Source organism: Salmo salar, chromosome 12 (genome assembly GCF_965601325.2).
Source record: "Salmo salar chromosome 12, fSalSal1, whole genome shotgun sequence".
NCBI lineage: Eukaryota > Metazoa > Chordata > Actinopteri > Salmoniformes > Salmonidae > Salmo > Salmo salar.
The window spans coordinates 87,017,267-87,038,288 of NC_138302.1; the positions used below are offsets into that span (position 1 = coordinate 87,017,267).

The 21,022-nt window shown below is 43.4% G+C and overlaps 1 protein-coding gene across 10 annotated transcripts in view; it reads right to left on the bottom strand.

Moving 5' to 3' along the window:
• The window catches only part of LOC106565726 (band 4.1-like protein 1), a 203,585-nt gene that overhangs the window by 47,501 nt on the left and 135,062 nt on the right, over nucleotides 1-21,022 (bottom strand). For all 10 annotated transcript variants that reach the window (XM_045691843.2, XM_082959380.1, XM_082959378.1 and 7 more), the window contains 5 exons: nucleotides 9,808-9,850; nucleotides 8,984-9,059; nucleotides 8,325-8,543; nucleotides 1,413-1,500; nucleotides 744-896 (listed from right to left, as the gene is read on the bottom strand). In XM_045691843.2, coding sequence (XP_045547799.1) covers nucleotides 744-896; nucleotides 1,413-1,500; nucleotides 8,325-8,543; nucleotides 8,984-9,059; nucleotides 9,808-9,850 — 579 coding nt within the window. The remainder of the gene's footprint in view (nucleotides 1-743; nucleotides 897-1,412; nucleotides 1,501-8,324; nucleotides 8,544-8,983; nucleotides 9,060-9,807; nucleotides 9,851-21,022) is intronic.

Consider the following 21,022-nt stretch of genomic DNA (forward strand, 5'->3'; position numbering starts at 1 on the left):
TACTTTTCATCCCTATATTCTGAGTGCTGCTGCAGCTGCACTGGCCGTGTTAAAAGCTCCCTTTATCCCTCTCTTCCACTGGCACACTATGGGGCTCTGTCACTTCAGAAGGCCTGGCCAGACAGCCTGTCACACTGGGCTGGGGCTCAGCTCAGTAGGCTGCAGAGGTTGAGGCTGCAGCGCTGCAAGAACTGAACAGGGACTTGGAGACAGAGACAGGCTATAGATTCTAAGCCTGTGGAGCAGCAAAATTGTGGGGGGAATACGATTTTTCATTTGCATTTATTTAGCCAGGATAGTCCACTCAGTAATACTTGCCACTGTTTTCCAGGGAGTCCTGGGTTCCATAGAATCAATAAAACATATACAGCGTACCCATTGGCATACATACACAAGCACATCTAAAATCACAGCATACACATCATACGCGGTAGCATACATACAAATCCAAGCGCACATTACAACTATGTGTACTGCTCTTTTGAAGGCGGAAATGCTAGCTAGCTGTCATGTAGGTAAGACCAGTGTGTTCCAGAGCAATGGTCCAAATAACATTTTCCAGGAAGTTGATTTAATTCCACGTGGTTAGATCTCTGGTCACACATCAGCTTCCACACAGTCTTTAGCTGGTCATATTTCCAGTTGTAACAGAAATGGAGTGCATAAATGTCTCAAAGCATTATTTTGCAAGGGGGTAAAACTTCAACTACAGTGCAGCCATTCTCTCATTTGGTTCAGCTTACCTCTCCGGGCCGGATCTTGATGTAGAAGTTGCTCCTCTTGTAGGATATCTTGAGAATCTTTGGCCAGGCGAAGCGGTTGATCCTCAGGCGGTCGCGGTATATCAGGAGGCCGTTGGCACACACACCCAGCATGATATCAATCCCTTCTGAATCCTGGAGCAGCCAAGAGCCAGCATGGCAGAGTAGAGGATGATGAAAAGAGAGGAAGAAGAGAGGGAAGGAGCGGAAATAAAGCAATATGTTGGTGTATAGTGTAAAATAAATCATCCTGCACAGTCACATAGAAACAGACTCACAAAATGTCATATGTAACCAATAAAATCTCATAGTTTCCATTTGAAACTCAAAGTATTATGGATTAACATCTATGTTTTACACATGAATTCCACATGGTTACAGGGTTAATTACATGTGGTTACAGGGTTAAAACAGAAACAACTCAAAGTATCATCAAGTATTCTCACGGCTTGCTAGAACATTGTGAACTGCGGTGGAGCAGTGTTCTAGGCAGCTCGCTCTGGCTCTGAGCATCATGAATTTGCGCCCAGTGCTGGGCAATTGTTTTTTTTTGTGAGTCCCGAGAAAGGCGTATATCAACGTTCTCAGGGCCTTTTCAAGAGTCAGGAATCGAAGTCAATATCTAGTGATCAGGCTGATGTAACAGCATACCTTGGCATGATGGAGATCCACCCCATACATGGATAGCTTCTTAGCATTTTCTAGGAAGTTGATTTCTGCGTCAGCTGGCGTCATACCCCTGAAACAAAAATACATCAACTCACACAGGAGAACACATTTAATATTTTAGAGTGGTAGGCCTGATATATCCATTCCCATGTCTCTTCTTCCACCTTTGGCCAAGAGCCAAGCGCTGTTGCCATGCCTGGACAGGGAGGGAGGAGACCCTGAGACTGGGGAAGTGTTGATAGTGTTGGCAAGGCCTCCATGTAGACAGCCATGACAGATGCCAGGGCAATGTGGTGGCATTTGTCAACATATGTATGGTGTGTTGTTGGACACTGTCTGAGTAGAGCTGTATCAACAGGCTCCATGTTTCCATATGAATGAGAGATGGAGATGAAACCAGTGGAGTAGTGGGGACTATTATGCAGGTATATGCTCTATACCCACTCAGTGGTCATTGCATATACTCACTTCTTAATCCCCACTGATGCGCATCAAAGTAGTATAGTGGAGGTATACGCTGTATCAATGATGTACTGTAGAACAATAGAGAAATCATGCACAAAGTAACCTACACAAATGCAAAGCACATGAAATATATTCACGCGAGTCGCACACATAGCCTAGTAGTTTCAGCAGAATACCATCTGTCAGGCAGCAAGAGTGCACAGCTCTCAACTGGTAGGCACATGGAGTAGCTCACAGAAGAACGATATCGGTAGTTGGTAATGGACGAAAGGAAAGACGTTTCAACTTATGATATCTACCAGTAAATGCTAACTAAGGCAACAATGGGTATGCAAACCAGGTATTGAAAAGGTTTGGTCCGAGTCTTGTGTGGCGGAATTTAGGAATATGGCTTTGCTGTTCTGTTCAGGGACTTTACAAGACTACTATGAGCCAGGAGACGTCACGGCCGGCTCTGGGGAGAGGTGGCGTGAGGGAGTGCACAGGCAAGCGTGTTGCAAAAGGAGGAAAAAGTGAGAGAATGATAACGAGTAGAGAGAAGCTGAATTCAGAAAGTAACTTAAGTTGGAGAATCGTTGCAGAAATAGGACGTGCTAGATCTGGAAAAGGATTGTTCCATACCATCGAATGACTGTCATTTCGCCTTCGGGATTAACGTTGGCTACACATGCCTCTCCCTAATGTCAATACAGTATGCCTTGTCTACTGCTGTTTAGGTTAGTTATTATTGTTTTATTTCACTGTAGAGCCCCCAGCCCTGCCATAAATGCCTTAGATAGCTCTTTTGTCCCACCCCCCCACACATGCGGAGACCTCACCTGGCTTAACTGGTGCCTCCAGAGACGCAACCGCTCTCATTGTCACTCAATGAATAGGTTTACCTCCACTGTAACTGTACTCACATCCTACCATACCCTTGCCTGTACATTATGCCCTGAATCTATTCTATCACGCACAGAAATCTGCTCCTTTCATTCTCTGTTCCCAATGCACTAGACGAAAAGTTCTTATAGCCTTTAGCCGAACCCTCAACCTACTCCTCCTCTGTTCCTCTGGTGATGTAGAGGTTCCCAGGCCCTGTAGCCCCCAGCACCACACCTATTCCCCAGGCACTCTCATTTGTTGACTTCTGTAACCGTAAAAGCCTTGGTTTCATGCATATTAACATCAGAAGCCTCATCCCTAAGTGTGTTTTATTCACTGCTTTAGCACACTCCACCAACCCTGATGACCTATCCATGTCTGAATCCTGGCTTTGGAAGGCCACCAAAATCCATCCCCAACTACAACATTTTCCGACAATATAGAACTGTCAAAGGGGGCGGAGATGCAATCTACTGCAGAGATAGCCTGCAGAGTTCTGTCATACTATCCAGGTCTGTGCCCAAACTATTCGAGCTTCTACTTTTAAAAATCCACCTTTCCAGAAATAAGTCTCTCACCGTTCCCACTTGTTATAGACACCCTCAGCCCCCAGCTGTGCCCATATGTGAATTGATTGCCCCCCATCTATCTTCAGAGTTCATACTGTTACGTGACCTAAACTGGGATATGCATAACACCCCGGCCGTCCTACAATCTAAGTTAGATGCCCTCAATCTCACACAAATTACCAAGGAACCTACCAGGTACAATCCTAAATCCATAACCATGGGAACCCTCATAGATATCATCCTGACCAACTTGCCCTTTAAATACACCTCTGCTGTCTTCACCCAGGATCTCAGCGATCACTGCCTCATTGCTTACGTCCGTAATGGGTCCATGGTCAAACGACCATGCTTCATCATTGTCAAACGGTCCCTAAAACATTTCAGCGAGCAGGCCTTTCTAATCGACCTGGCCCGGGTATCCTGGAAGGATATTGACCTCATCCTGTCAGTAGAGGATGCCTGGTTGCTCTTTACAAGTGTTTTTCTCACCATCTTAAATAAGCATGCCCCGTTCAAAAAATGTAGAACTAAGAACAGATATAGCCCTTGGTTCACCCCAGACTTGACTGCCCTTGACCAGCACAAAAACATCCTGTGGCGTATTGCCCCTGCGATATGCAACTGTTCAGGGAAGTCAGGAACCAATACACAGTCAGTTAGGAATGGTAAGGCTAGCTTTTCAAACAGAAATGTGCATCCTGTAGCACTAATTCCAAAAAGTTTTGGGACACTGTAAAGTCCATGGAGAATAAGAGCACCTCCTCCCAGCTGCCCACTGCACTGAGGCTAGGAAACACTGTCACCACCGATAAATCCACGATAATCGATAATTTCAATAAGCATTTTTTTTTTTTTACGGCTGGCCATACTTTCCACCTGGCTACCCTTACCCCGGCCAATAGCTCTGCACCCCCCGCAGAAACTTGCCCCCCCCCCCCCTTCTCCTTCACCCAAATCCAGACAGCTGATGTTCTGAAAGAGCTGCAAAATCTGGATCCCTACAAATCAGCTGGGCTAGACAATCTGGACCCTCTCTTTCTAAAATTATCTGCCAAAATTGTTGCAACCCCTATTACTAGCCTGTTCAACCTCTCTTTTGTATCATCTGAGATCCCCAAAGAGTGGAAAGCTACCACGGTCATCCCCCTCTCCAAAGGGGGAGACACTCTAGACCCAAACTGTTATAGACCCATTGCCATCCTGCCCTGCCTTTCTAAAATCTTCGAAAAGCCAACCTTTTCCGCTATGCAATCTGGTTTCCAAGCTGATCATGGGTGCACCTCAGCCACCCTCAAGGTCCTAAACGATATCATAACCGCTATCAATAAAAGACAGTACTGTGCCGCCGTCTTCATCGACCTGGCCAAGGCTTTCAACTCTGTCAATCACCGCATTCTTATCGGCAGACTCAATAGCCTTGGTTTCTCAAATGACTGCCTTGCCTGGTTCACCAACACTTTTTCAGATAGAGTTCAGTGTGTCAAATCGGAGGGCCTGTTGTCCGGACCTCTGGCATTCTCTATGAGGGTGCCACAGGGTTCAATTCTCAGGCCGACTCTTTTCTCTATATATATCAATGATGTCGCTTTTGCTGCTGGTGATTATCTGATCCACCTTTTCGCAGACGACACCATTCTGTATACATCTGGCCCTTCTTTGGACACTTAACAAACCTCCAAACAAGCTTCACTGCCATACAACTCTCCTTCCGTGGCCTCCAACTGCTTTTAAATGATAATAAAATGAAATGCATGCTCTTCAACCGATTGCTGCCCCGCACCCGCCCGCCCGACTAGCATCACTACTCTGGACGGTTCTGACTTAGAATATGTGGACAACTACAAATACCTAGGTGTCTGGTTAGACTGTAAATTCTCCTTCCAGACTTACATTAAGCATCTCCAATACAAAATGACATCTAGAATCAGCTTCCTATATCGCAACAAAGCCTCCTTCACTCGTGCTGCCAAACATACCCTCGTAAAACTGACTATCCTACCGATCCTTGACTTCGGCGATGTCATTTACAAAATAGCCTCCAACACTCTACTCAGCAAATTGGATGTTAGCTATCACAGTTCCATCCGTTTTGTCACCAAAGCCCCATATACTACCCACCACTGCGACCTGTATGCTCTCGTTGGCTGGCCCTCACTACATATTCGTCGCCAAACCCACTGGCTCCAGGTCATCTATAAGTCTTTGCTAGGTAACGCCCCGCCTTATCTCAGCCCACTGGTCACCATAGCAACACCCACCCATAGCACGCGCTCCAGCAGGTATATTTCACTGGTCATCCCCAAAGCCAACACCTCCTTTGGCCGACTTTCCTTCCAGTTCTCTGCTGCCAATGACTGGAACAAATTGCAAAAATCACTAAACTGGAGACATATCTCCCTCTCTAACTTTAAGCATCAGCTGTCAGAGCAGCTTATCAATCACTGTACCTGTACACAGCCAATCTGTAAATAGCACACCCAACTACCTCATCCCCATATTGTTTTTTGTTTTTTTTTGCTCCCAGTATCTCTACTTGCACATCATCATCTGCACATCTATCACTCCAGTGTTAATGCTAAATTGTAATTATTTTGCCTCTATGGTGATGTTACTGTAGCTAGCTACCACTGGAGTGATGGACATCAAGGAATTGTAAATACCAGCTGTGAGTTGAAGTGATTTTGTTATAAAAGATTTCTGTGAAAGTAATTGAACTTTCTATTTATGTTTTGAAAGTAGAGGACATCTAAAGTTGTGGACTTTTCAGTTGTTTGACATTACATAGTAGTGCAAGTATAGGAAGGGACACTGTTGGTTCAAACACACCAAGACAGTTGTGACAGGAAACTAAAAAGATTTGGCATGGGTCCTGAGATCCTCAAAAGGTTCTACAGCTGCAACATCAAGAGCATCCTGACTGGTTGCATCACAGCCTGGTACGGCAACTGCTCGGCTTCTGACCGCAAGGCACTACAGAGGGTAGTGCGTATGGCCCAGTACATCACTGGGGCTAAGCTGCCTGCCATCCAGGACCTCTACAGCAGGCGGTGTCAGAAGGCCCTAAAAATTGTCAAAGACCCCAGCCACCCCAGTCATAGACTGTTCTCTCTACCACCGCATGGCAAGCGGTACCGGAGTGCCATGTCTAGGACAAAAAGGCTTCTCAACAGTTTTTACCTCCAAGCCATAAGACTCCTGAACAGGTAATCAAATGGCTACCCCCGGACTATTGCATTGTGTGCCCCTCCCCAACCCCTCTTTTTACGCTGCTACTACTCTCTGTTTATCATATATGCATAGTCACTTTAACTTTACATTCATGTACATACTACCTCAACTGGGCCGACCAACCAGTGCTCCCGCACAGTGGCTAACCGGGCTTTCTGCATTGTGTCCCACCCACCACCCGCCAACTCCTCTTTTACGCTACTGCTACTCTCTGTTCATCATATATGCATAGTCACTTTAACCATATCTACATGTTCATACTACCTCAATCAGCCTGACTAACCGGTGTCTGTATGTAGCCTCGCTACTTTTATAGCCTCGTTACTGTATATAGCCTGTATTTTTACTGTTGTTTTATTTCTTTACCTACCTATTGTTCACCTAATACATTTTTTGCACTATTGGTTAGAGCCTGTAAGTAAGCATTTCACTGTAAAAGTCTACACCTGTTGTGTTAAGCGCAAACTTTGATTTGATTTGTTAATAATGAACATTTATGCCTAATTAGCCATTCAAAGGACAAGAATATTACCGTGACAATGTTGCAGACTACTTCTATTATTTTAGTCCCTGCCAGCCCTCATACAGACTCCATGAACACAGTAACAGGTGTCATTCTTTAGTTTTGTTTGTTTGTTTGTTATTTTGATATCTGACATAAATGGCGTAAGACTGCTAGGTTGTATTGCTATGTTTTCAATGGTTGTCTTCAAGCTAGGCTACACGTGCAGGTGAGGTAGGTTACAGTAGGCTATTCTGTGAACTGTGAAATTGTGCCTGTTGTGTTGCTGCCTAAAACGGACAATATATTTTCATTATTTTAAAGCAGAACTGTCTTTTCTTTAGTACTGCCTTGGGGTAGGGGGCCTAACCTGTCTTAGGTATTGTGATGTATTGCAGGTGGATGCTCCATGCTATTAACCACATAATCTGAGTGAGTTCTTTTTTTACGTTTCACCCTATACTATTAGGAAAGATGACACTAATACTAAGTACAGTGGTGAGGTTAAATGTGTTGGGCAATACAGACACAGCTCTGGTTGTTACGCAACCTCCCAAGGTTGATGTGAGAAAAACCCTACAAAAACAGCTATTTTCTACCTGTTACACTTAGTTAAATCTTTGCGATGTGCAATTCAGTCAACATGCTCTGTTTGAATGAATATTTCTAAAGGCTTTCCCAAAAAACCTTCCCAATTAAATGCTGACTGCAAAGAATGCCTCCTGGCAGAATGATATTGTGATGATTTGTATCAATGGAAGGGCACTTGTTTTTCAAACTCTGCCATCGCATGTACTCTGTAGGCCAACATTGTTGTACAGTTGGCCTACAGAAACACCGCTAGCCAAACTGTCTCTTGATAGGTGCACAACTGAATTAAAGGGCAACTACACCCTCCCCCACAAAAATTCCCAAACATCAAAAATGGTTTCCTGATATTGTTTAAGAGCATTGTTGTGGACGAAGGACATCACATTTTTGTATTTAATTAATAGATTATTTTAAAGCTGAAAAAACTATAGGAAAACATAGAATTTTGAAACAGGGTGCTTTCCTTTGCCAGACGGGCCGTTTGATCTGAGTATAACCATTTCTCCAGGCACCACTACACCGCTGGATGTAACCAAAATGGATTTACTACAAACATGCAACTGAAATAAACCTAACTGGGCCAAGAGCATTTATTCTGATCATGTGACCATAGTCATGGCCCTATCATTTTTCTGGTGGTCAGAAGATACTCTTGACCCTTACCATAACTCCTACCTGTAGTTACGATGGAGCTCCATGACCCTCTCCTCCAGCTCTCGCGTCTGATTGGGTGCGAAGCGGAAGTCGCTGACGTAGTCGGGACCGTGGTCATCGGTGTCATAGTCTCCCAGCTCAGCCTGCACGGCGTAGGAACCCAGCAGGGCGTGGGTCACGAAGGAGCAGGGCAGACGGCCTGACAACATGTCATCTCTCAGCTGAAGACACAGGTAGTACCTGTCATAAAAGAGGGAGAGAGAGACAGAGAGAGCGAGAGAGACAGAGAGAGAGAGAGAGAGACGGGGGGGGGGGGGGGCAAGACAGGGGGAAAGGGACTAGTTCAAATAAGGTCTCACCAAAGGCAAGCTCCAATAAAAATGTTGAGGAGTTAATCCATAACAGCCAGTGGAACTCCAAATGTAGCTAAACCTCTAAATAGAGTATGTTTTTGAATCCTTTGCAGTGAAATGTGCCCTGTAAATGATTACAATCTTAAAAAGTATTTCTGTACAAACGTTTGTTGTTTGACAGAGATAGTTCAATGTGAGAACTGATAAGTATGAGAGACTTTGCGTGCTGCCAGTTTATATGTATGTACAGTATGTGTATGTGTATATAAAACAGTATGTGAGAATGCTATGGGGGCCTCTTCACACTGCCCTGCTGTACAACAGTACCTGGTGATGTCCTCTGTCAACTGGGAGGGGTCTGGAGGGTAGAACTTGACAGAGAAGGCAAAGTGCCAGGGAGCAGCTGAGGAGCGACACAGGAGATGTGATGAGTTTACTCCCCATGTGGACTGGACATGTATCACAGAGGTGTGAGTGACACACATGCAATGATAACAGTAATAATAATAACAACAACAATAATAATAATAGTAATAATTAGGAGGGTGCTTATATTTGTCCTATTTCACACATGTACAAGTGTGTATTAAAACGCATGTGGGAATTGGAATTGTGCGTATTCCAACTCCCCCAGAGACACCCTCGGAGAGTGGGGTCACATGTATGACAGTCATAAAATCACCATAACATGTGTCACAATAAAGATCTATTTGTGTCAACAGGCTCCAACAACAGCATAGTAATACACTTATGTTAAACAAACTCATTATATCATCTTGCATAATGAGACTAAAGCTTCTCATTCTACTGCATAAGTATTTAGCAGATTCCATATACAAACAGTATATAATTAAGCAATAAGGCCACGAGAGGTGTGGTATATGGTCATTATTCCACGGCTAAGGGCTGTTTTTAGGTACGAAGCAACAGGTGCCTGGATGCAGCCCTTAGCCATGGTATAATGGCCATATACCACAAACCCGAGGTGCCTAATAGCTATTATAAATTGGTTACCAACGTAATTAGACCAGTAAATAGCATTATTTTGTCATACCCACTGTATACGGTCTGATATACCACGGCTTTCAGCCTATCAGCATTCAGGACTCGAACCATGATGTGTGTGCTGCGTGTGGGCCGAGGATACTCACTGCGCATCTGCTTCTTGATCTCCTTGGAGGGGTCCAACCAATTCTGAAAGACATATAGGAGAGCCAGAAGGAATTCCCAGGGGTCTGTGAGAGACATGGCTAATGCACACCCTGTTGCCACACACTCATTCACCCTGCAGCTCTAATTGCAGATGGTGATTCTAGTGAAAGCATTTGCATATGGTTCAAAAGAAGGAGGAGGAGAGGGATGCAGGAGGAACCCTCCCCCATTGAGACTTTCAGCATGAGGAGATGAGAGTGGCAGGCCCAGCATCTGTTTGCCCATTGTGACAGAAAATTACCACCGGCCAGTTAATATCCTATCAGCTTGTATCACACCAGATCTGTACAATGACATTATTCAGCATGAGAGGCGCTGTTTCTGACAGATACTCCTCCTGCTGCCTTGTGTTAATAAAACGTCCTCCTTCAATGCACACCCTCGTGTCCCTTGTGAAATCTCTCAGATCATTCCCTGCCCTTTGACAATGTGTACTGTTAATGTAGTTGAACAGGAAGAGTGAATACGCCTATTGCATGGTTAATAACGCAGGCAGCCGTATGCCGAACCACAAACAGTGAGCTTCCCAGCATCCCGAGCCTGAGTGGCATATCCCAGCTGCTGAGTAAGGCTGAAAGCTTTTTTGGCAGTCACTATCACTTCTGCCAGAGTGAAATCAGGAGTGGAAAAGGTTGAAACAGCACAGCAGTCCCCAACATCTTCTTTGGAAAAGCACAAGTGTTCCTGCCAACTTCAGAACACACAACCTGAAAAATAGACACACCTGCAAAAATACACACTAATAAACTGAGATCCAACCACAAACTCTCTCTCTTTCTCTTTCTCTCTCACACACACACACACACACACACACACACACACACACACACACACACACACACACACACACACACACACACACACACACACACACACACACACACACACACACACACACACACACACACACACACACACACACACACACACACACACACACACACACACACACACACCCCGGGTGAGGTCCATTTACATTTTAGTTATTTAGCAGATGCTCTCCTCCAGAGCGAATTACAGTGCATTCATCTTAAGATAGCTAGGTGAGTAAAGCACATATCTTAGTCGTAGTAAGTACAGTCGTGGCCAAACGTTTTGAGAATGACACAAATATTAATTTTCACAAAGTCTGCTGCCTCGGTGTCTTTAGATATTTTTGTCAGATGTTACTATGGAATACTGAAGTATAATTACAATCATTTCATAAGTGTCAAAGGCTTTTATTGACAATTACATGAAGTTGATGCAAAGAGTCAATATTTGCAGTGTTGACCCTTCTTTTTCAAGACCTCTGCAATCCGCCCTGGCATGCTGTCAATTAACTTCTGGGCCACATCCTGACTGATGGCAGCCCATTCTTGCATAATCAATGCTTGGAGTTTGTCAGAATTTGTGGGTTTTTGTTTGTCCACCCGCCTCTTGAGGATTGACCACAAGTTCTCAATGGGATTAAGGTCTGGGGAGTTTCCTGGCCATGGACCCAAAATATCGATGTTTTGTTCCCCGAGCCACTTAGTTATCACTTTTGCCTTATGGCAAGGTGCTCTATCATGCTGGAAAAGGCATTGTTCGTCACCAAACTGTTCCTGGATGGTAGGGAGAAGTTCCTCTCGGAAGATGTGTTGGTACCATTCTTTATTATGGGTCCATGTGTTCTTAGGCAAAATTGTGAGTGAGCCCACTCCCTTGGCTGAGAAGCAACCCCACACATGAATGGTTTCAGGATGCTTTACTGTTGGCATGACACAGGACTGATGGTAGCGCTCACCTTGTCTTCTCCGGACAAGCTTTTTTCCGGATGCCCCAAACAATTGGAAAGGGGATTCATCAGAGAAAATGACTTTACCCCAGTCCTCAGCAGTCCAATCCCTGTACCTTTTGCAGAATATCAGTCTGTCCCTGATGTTTTTCCTGGAGAGAAGTGGCTTCTTTGCTGCCCTTCTTGACACCAGGCCATCCTCCAAAAGTCTTTGCCTCACTGTGCGTGCAGATGCACTCACACCTGCTGCCATACCTGAGCAAGCTCTGTACTGGTGGTGCCCCGATCCCGCCGCTGAATCAACTTTAGGAGACGGTTCTGGCGCTTGCTGGACTTTCTTGGGCGCCCTGAAGCCTTCTTCACAACAATTGAACCGCTCTCCTTGAAGTTCTTGATGATCCAATAAATGGTTGATTTAGGTGCAATATCCTTGCCTATGAAGCCATTTTTGTGCAAAGCAATGATGACAGCACATGTTTCGTTTCAGGTAACCATGGTTGACAGAGGAAGAACAATGATTCCAAGCACCACCTACCTTTTGAAGCTTCCAGTCTGTTATTCAAACTCAATCAGCATGACAGAGTGATATCCAGACTTGTCCTCATCAACACTCACACCTGTGTTAACGAGAGAATCACTGACATGATGTCAACTGGTCCTTTTGTGGCAGGGCTGAAATGCAGTGGAAATGTTTTTGGGGGATTCAGTTCATTTGCATGGCAAAGAGGGACTTTGCAATTAATTGCAATTCATCTGATCACTCTTCATAACGTTCTGGAGTATATGCAAATTGCCATCATACAAACTGAGGCAGCAGACTGTGAAAATTAATATTTGTGTAATTCTCAAAACATTTGGCCACGACTGTACATTTTTCCTCAATAAATAAGTTATCAGCAAAGTCAGAGCTAGTAGGAAAAGGGGGGGGGACTGACATGACTAGACTGACAAGACTGACATGTCTTATTTCAGATTCTCTTTGAAGTGTTTCAGACATTTCAGGGTTTTGGACATTTTCAGAAAATTGGCAGGGACTCCGCTGTCCTAGCATCAGGGGGAAGCTGGTTCAACCATTGGGGTACTAGGGCAGAGAAAAGCTTTGGTCCTCCAGTGTTAAATCAGTGTGCTAAACACATTAATGAGCAGCAGTAATTTATTATCCATCTAACGTCGGCCTGGGCCAAAGACCATTCAATTACGAAAAAGGCCCTGGGTCATTTGTCTCCTCTCTGTAGAGCACTCCATCAGGAATAACAACTGTTCTCACTGTTCTGCTACAAGGACACTGCAGTCATAGTTCACAAAGCAATCATAAACACAATTAATGTTCTCCCAAATGGTGTGGAGATAATATTCTCAAAGAGAGGCAGAGAGGAGTGTCTGAGAACCCAGCTAGTACATCATGTTCTGAGAACCATGTTTCTTAGAGCTTGGTGAAAGCCTGGTTATCCTAGGGTTATTTTGCATACAATCTTCCCATAACGCTCTGGGAATGGTTTCAGAATAGTTACTTGGCTTTGGAACATTCTCAGCACATTTAAAGCTGCAATATGTAACTTTTCGGGGACCCGTCCAAATTCACATAGAAATGTGTGTTACAGATTAAAAAAAACAGAGCAGCGGGAAGAGGTTGGAGGGACGCCATGTGCGACTGACGTGTTTTCTGTTTGCTCCCGCAGTATTCTTAAAGTTTATGTAAATTTTGCAGCAGAACTGTATTTATTTTCAAATATTAGTTTGGTGATCCCTTTCCGTAAAAACCAAGACTACTTTGCTTTCAATGACTTTGAGAAAACCCGGCCCACAAGACCCACTCTCATCACCGCCCTCTCCTGAGTCTGAGGGCCCGGGGACTCACACTTTACCCTGGGGTGCAGCAATGAACATTCGAGGCCATCAAACTACAACACTCTGAGATAGTTGAAAAGAAAACAGAGGTAGTTGCTACGATTGAGGGCCGAATACAGGAGGTTTCTGATACTTTAAAAGCAGATCTAACCATCCTGCGGAACGAGACGGTGCCAGCAATCACATCACTCAAAACAACAGAGTTGCACACTACAACGATTGCAGCACTGGAGATCTCCGCTACCAATGTCTCAGACTTAACCACCTCCCTGGAGGCTGACATGAAACGCCTGGCTGCGGATTTGAAAAAGGTGCAGGAGAGTTGTGTGAGTTTAGAGGGATTCTTTCACCGCAATAACCTGAGACTGGTATTGGTCCCAGAGTCAGCGGAAATGCCTCGCGCCATGGATTTAGTTTCTGGGCTGCTGAAGGATGTTCTTGCCTTGGATGAGAAGCCCCTGATTGATCGTGCCCACCGGTCGCTGTGCCCAAAGCCCCGGGATGGTGAGAGGCCCCGTGACATAATTCTTCGAGTGCACTTTTTCCATGAGAAGATGGAGATTCTCCGACGAGCCCGCAATACCACTCTGAGCTTTCAAGGACAGAGCTCCCCCATCTACCAGGACTACTCCCCCACTGTTTCCAGGCAGCGTGCAGCTTTCGGGCAGGCCAAATGACTACTACGGGACCATCCAGGTGTGAAGTATGGACTGCGATTCACGGCCCATTTATGGCTATCTCATGATGGTAAAGACTACACATTTGAGTCTCCGGATGAGGCTATGGCTCACATTCAACATCACATCAAGAAGTCTTGAACTTGCTTATAGATCAGCAACTGTTGCTTGCGAACTGTGGATAATCGGGACTGTGGGTTTAGGTTTAACACCGCATTCTCATAGACATACTGTGTGAAGAGAACATGTTCTATTTTGTTACGGGCGTCGTATAGAGGAGACCAAGGCACAGCGTGTAGAGTGCTCATTGTTATATATTTTAATGAAAACGAACACTAGACAAAATAACAAAATGACAGCCAACAGTACCGTCAGGTTAACAAACTAAACAGAAAGCAACTACCCACATAGAAAACCCCCAACTTAAATATGATCTCCAATTAGAGACAACACTAAACAGCTTCCTCTAATTGGAGATCATCCCAAAACTCAACATAGAAATAGAAAAACAAGAACTAAACATAGAAACAAAAAACAGACCGCCCACCCATATCACACCCTGACCTAACTACACAGAGAAAACCCAGCTCTCATAGGTCAGAGCGTGACATATTTAGGCTTGTACCTCGTTTGGGGAGGTACTGTCTGGGATGGGAGGAGGAGGTTGGGGGAGGAAGGAGGTTGAATTGTTCAGTTCTAATGTTGTCATTCAGTCTTTTTAGTTTTTTTTCTGTACTTTTTCCAAAAATCTTGTACCGTACATTATTACTCTACTACTTTTTGGGTACTCATTGCTTTTCCACTCTATGCTCAAATGACAGGGTTGTATAACGGGAGTGCTCAGGGTGGCCGAGATAATATGATCAAGTACATTTAGTGGAACATCAAAGGGGTTAACAATCCTGTGAAGCGTAAGAGGGTGCTAACACACTTAAAGGGTTTGAATGCAAATGTTGCATTCTACAAGAGACTCACTTGAGGACTGGTGAGCATTTTAGGATGCGTAGGGACTGGGTTGGTCAAGTGTTCCACTCTAACTTTCATAGTAAATCAAGAGGTGCTGCCATTTTGGTTGATAAATCTACTCACTTTGTAGCTTCTGAGGTTGTTGCTGATCCTAAGTGACGATACGTCATAGTAACCGGTAAACTGTTTTCTACCCCTCTTGTTTTGGCTAGTGTTTATGCTCCCAATTGGGATGACACAAGTTTAATTTCTTCCTTTTTATCTGCTATACCCAATTTAGATTCTCATTTGTTGATTTTAGGGGGGGATTTCAACTGTACAATGTCCCCAGTTCTTGACAAGTCCTCACAAAGAACTACAGGCCCATTTAAAGTGCCCTACTTATTCAATCTTTTCTTCAGAAATATGCTATGTGTGAGGCCTGGCGTTTCCTACACCCTACAGATAGACAGTATTCCTTTTATTCTCATGTTCATCAAACATACTCCCGCATTGATTACTTCTTTTTGGACAAAAAACTTCTGCCTAACCTTCGGCGGTGTACTTACAAGAGTATTGTTATTTCTGATCATTTACCATTAGTGCTTGAACTAGAGTTTCCCCAGCGACCTCCTATGTGTTATCAATGGCGGCTTAACCCCATTTTACTCTCAGATAAGGAGTTTGTCAATTTCATTTCTTCTGAAATCACCTTATTCCTAGAAACTAATTCAACGCCAGGTATGTCCTGCTCTACCATATGGGAGTCTCTCAAAGTATACCTATGTGGCCAAATTATTTGTTATACAGCCAACCAAAACAAAGTTCGCTCTCAGCAACTTCGGGACCTGAGCGAATCCATAGCCACATTGGATTGCATAAAGAGCGCCAACTACTCCAATCTGAATTTGATGAGCTTTCTACCAGGCAAGCTGAACAGTTACTCTTGCGAGCTCAATACAGAGTGTATGAACAAGGCGACAAGGCCAGTAAACACCTTCCACATCAGATCCGTAAATCTGAGGCCTCACGTTTAATCCCACAAATAAGGACCCTGTCTGGTGCCACCACAGTTATACATAAAGAGATCAATGATCAATTCAAAAATGTTAGTCTTCGCTATACACCTCTGAATCTCCTCAAGACCCTTTGCTGATTGATTCATTCTTTAATGGCTTGAATATGCCTTCAATTGATACAGACTCCCATGACTGTCTAGAAGAACAATTTACACTGCAACAGCAGTGTCCGCAATGAAAAGTGGTAAATCACCGGGTCCGGACGGTTTTCCAACCAAATTTTACAGGATGTTTTCTGGTCTGCTTTGCCCATTCTTGTCTCGATTATTTGCAGAGTGCCTTAATACGTCAAAGCTACCGCCTAGTCTTTGAGGTATTAAGGCTTCAATTTCATTACTATTAAAGAAAAACAAAGACCCCCTGGAATGTGGATCCTATCGCCCAATCTCGCTTTTAAACTGTGATTACAAAATCCTAGCCAAGCTTTTAGCAATTTGTATGGAAGGCTCGCTGCACCAAGTAATACACTCAGACCAGACTGGCTTTGTGAGATATAGGCATTTGTTTTTCAATATTAGACGCCTTACGATTATACTGTACTCCCCAGCGTTGGGGGACCAGGAGATGGTGGTCTCACTTGATGCGGAAAAAGCTTTTGACCGCATTGAGTGGAACTACCTAACAGCTGCCCTTTATAGATTTGGTGTACGGACTAACAACTTGTCCTCTGACTATTTTCCCATGCACCGTGGATCCGTACAGGGTTGTCCACTCTCCCCATTGTTGTTTGCTTTGTCAATCGAGCCTCTCGCCATTGCACTATGCTCTAATGATGCCATTCAAGGTATAATCAGCACGGGCTTAGAGCAGAAAGTCTCGCTATATGCTGACGACCTCCTTTTGTTTATCTCCAACCCTGATACCTCATTGCCACGTGCCTTATCTGTTCTTAAAAAGTTTGGATCAATCTCAGGGTACAAGCTGAATCTAGGCAAGAGTGAGCTTTTTCCTCTAAATAAGGCTGCTTTAAAGTGCTCTTTTACAAGTTTTCGGTTCAGGATTGTCCGGGATCAATTAACCTATGTGGGAGTTAAAGTGAAACGGAAATATTCAAATTTGTTTCAGGAAAATGTTGTATGCTCGAGCAGACAGTTTGAAACAATCTTATTGGAAGGATTAATGTCATTAAAATGAATGTGTTGCCCAAATGTTTATATTATTTCAATGTTTACCCATTTTTATTCCAAAATCTTTTTTTAATTCACTGGATCAAATATTCATGTATTTTATGTGGGATGACAAGGTACCACGGATTGGTAGAAAACATTTACAGAAGCCTAAGGCATTGGGTGGTTTAGCTCTACCAAATTTTCAGACATACTATTGGGCTGCAAATTTCAGAGCCCTTCTGTACTGGCTGCAGACTGATCCTACTGGCCCTAGACCACTCGGTCCAGATGGAGTCTGAATAGTGTAAACCTGCTGCACTTTCTTCTGTGTTGTGCTCATCTCTCCCAGTGTCCCTAGGCAAAAGGTGTGTCAACCCAATTGTAAAGCAGTCTCTTAAAATGTGGAATCAGTTCCATTTAGCCTTTAGCCTCCAAGGCTTTTCTCTATCAGGCCCAATCAATCAGAACATTTAATTTCCTCCATCTTTGAATGATGGGGCTTTTGCTATCTGGCACTCACTAGGCCTCTCCTCACTAGCCCAATTATTCTTTGATGATACATTTGCCTCTTTTGCTCAGCTACAGGAAAAGTTCAAGTTCCCCCAATCCCACTTTTTCCGCTATATCCAGACTAGGAACTTTGTCAGAGCTAACACACCTGAATTTCCCCATAGGCCTGCGAATACAGCTATAGAGAGCATCTTTGAGCTGAACAAGCTTCCTAGGGGCGCAATTTCAGATGTATATGCAATCATTAATGATTTACAGAACCCTTCTTTGGTCCCTTAAAAAACTTGATGGGAAAAGGATTTGGGGGAGGAACTTGGGGAAGACACCTGGGAATCTGTGCTGCACAGGGTGCATTCGTTCTCTTTTAGCACTAGACACAGCCTCATTCAATTCAAAGTGGTTGACTGTATCCACTGGTCCGGGGACAAACTTGGAAGAATATTCTCTAATTTTGATCCTACCTGTGTCAGATGTAAAACGGAATCAGCCACACTGTTGCATATGTTTTGGGGCTGTCATAAACTGTCAGGTTTCTGGGAATTAATATTTAAATGTTTCTCTGACATATATGACACTGTTATAGATCCGTCTCCCCTTACAGCCCTTTTTGGAGTACTGCCCATAGGTACCCCTCTGTCAAGAATCTAGTTGGACACTGTTGCTTATACAACTATTTTAGCTAGACAGCTAATACTACAGAACTGGAAGATGGCAGCTCCCCCATCTTATAAAAATTGGGTGAGAGATGTGTTGTGCTCTCTGAAACTAGAAAAAATGTAATTCAATACACGTGGGAACCCCAAACTGTTTTATGAGGTTTGGACTCCATTCCGGTCTTACTTTAAACAGTCCATCCACTGATGGCATTCATATTAAAACAAAAATAAGTCTGTATTTGACTCCCCTGTGACTTAAGGGTTGGATTAGCATTTCTTTCAGTTTTTTGGGGGGAGGGGGGGCATTAAGGTTGATGATGTGCTTATTGATTGTGACCTGCAGATAACGTGTTCAACTTGCACGGTCAGAGACTAAAATGTGAGCTTGTTTTGCCCTGGTTTTTTTTACATTTTGTTCACGCTTACATAAAATGATTATTAGTATTTTTTCTTTTAAAGCATTGTAAACTTTATTTTGGTCCATTGGATGGTCGGTCTGTGGCCATGACTGTCTGTGAGTGGTTGCATTTCTCCACCCCTATCATATGACTGTTTACAGGAACAATGTTGAGGTGTTTGCTCTGTCCCTGTACCACAGATTGCCCTTTAACCTTTGTAGCCTTCTGCCCGGTGTGTTTAACTTGTCTAAAGTATGGTATCTTTAAAGCAATTGTTTTGTTGTTGTCTTTTTTGTAGTTGAGTATATTATTTATATTGTTTTGTGTTGTCTTGTGTATAAAACTGGAGAAACAGAGTTTTCAAAAGAAATGTGTGTTATAGGGCTGTCATTCCCATTGAAAGGAAGTCTAAGAAAAGGTAGATCTGTTCTATGTGTGCTATTTCTATGCTTCCCATTCTTAAGTTTCGTTTTGGCGTTAAAAAGTTGAAAATACAATATTTTTGGTTATGGAAAAAGTATTTCACAGCAGTTTAGATGGTACAATGATTATCTACACTATGATTCCTTGTTTTGTCACATAAACTGGAATTAGGCAAACTAATAGAATATTTGCAACCATGAAATGGCGAAGGATTCTGCATAAGTGCATCTTTAAGGAAATTGACAAAATAACATTATTTTCTTGTTATGTCATTACTTTAACAGAACGTTTCCTAAAAGTTCAAACATAGTTACCTTGAATTACATTTTTGGTAATGGTTCTAGGCACTGGTGCATCACTGTTTCTCTGGACCCCCAGCAAGGTCGGAGTTCGATGCAACAGCATACTAATCAGCTACCATTTTTCTTTATATATATAAAAAATAATTCAACTGGTGTACTTCAGAGTAACATTTCCTACAAGTTCCCTCATGGTTCTATTTAAAGTCATGTTCTCAAATTGTTCCAAGAACATTAAGAAAACTTCGCATAAAAAAATCACAAGAAAACTTTTGTAACATACAGTACATTCCCTTCTCAGCATCAACTAAATACCCTCTATCTTATTGTGTTTAGTTTTCTTAATGATCTTAATGAGTGCTTGTTTCCTTTGAAATTGGGTCTGTTTAAATAGACTAAAATGAACAGCTTTGTATGAATACAAAAAAAACATGGCATGCTTTCTCCATCCTTGAATCTCAGTGATTTATTGTGCCACAATAAAAATAAATGTATTTGCATGATTAATGCCTAAGCAAATCAAATTCATTTCCATGTATCTTATCTGTGCTTGGAGTTCAAAACAATTAACCTGAGCTAGCAGTGTCCCTGCAATCTAAAATTGTACGTTCCCAGAACAGGCAAAATGTTCACTTCTGTTTTCAGAACATTTAAAAAAAAATACGTTAAGTTTTACCGGTCAGGAAACGTATGACTTCGTTCCCAGAACCAATGGGAAACCAAAAACGTATATTCCCACAACTTCAAATGAACCATGGAATGTGCTAGCTGGGAAGGACATTTTAATCACATCTTGTTTGGCTGAGAGTCACTGAGGACCCAAGACAATATAGGCTACCATGAGATAAGCCTGAAATTGAAGAGGAGACCTACCTGCTCTCAGAGGTACCTATGCTGTGAAAATAACATCTTTCAGCATTTACTGTGTTTACCTCTATTGTTTCATACTCTCTCCACATAAACACACATGCGCATGCATGCACGCACGCACGCACGCACACACGCACACGCACACACACACACACACACACACACACACACACAATTGATTATCATCTCCAGACAGAACTGGCTCCAAAACTTCAACTGCTTGTGACAAATCAGGTCACAACATGATGTTCTGTAAATGCTACAATTTTTAAAAATTGCTTTGGTACACTACATGACCAAAGGTATGTGGACACCTGCTCGTCGAACGTCTCATTCCAAAATCATGGGCATTAATATGGAATTGGTCCCCCCTTTGCTGCTATAATAGCTTCCACTCTTCTGGGAAGGCTTTCCACTAGATGTTGGAGCATTGCTGCGGGGACTGTTGGGCGATTAGGCCTGGCTCGCAGTTGGCGTTCCAATTCATCCCAAAGGTTTTCGATTGGGTTTAGGTCAGGGCTCTGAGCAGGCCAGTAAAGTTCTTCCACACCGATCTCGACAAACCATTTCTGTATGAACCT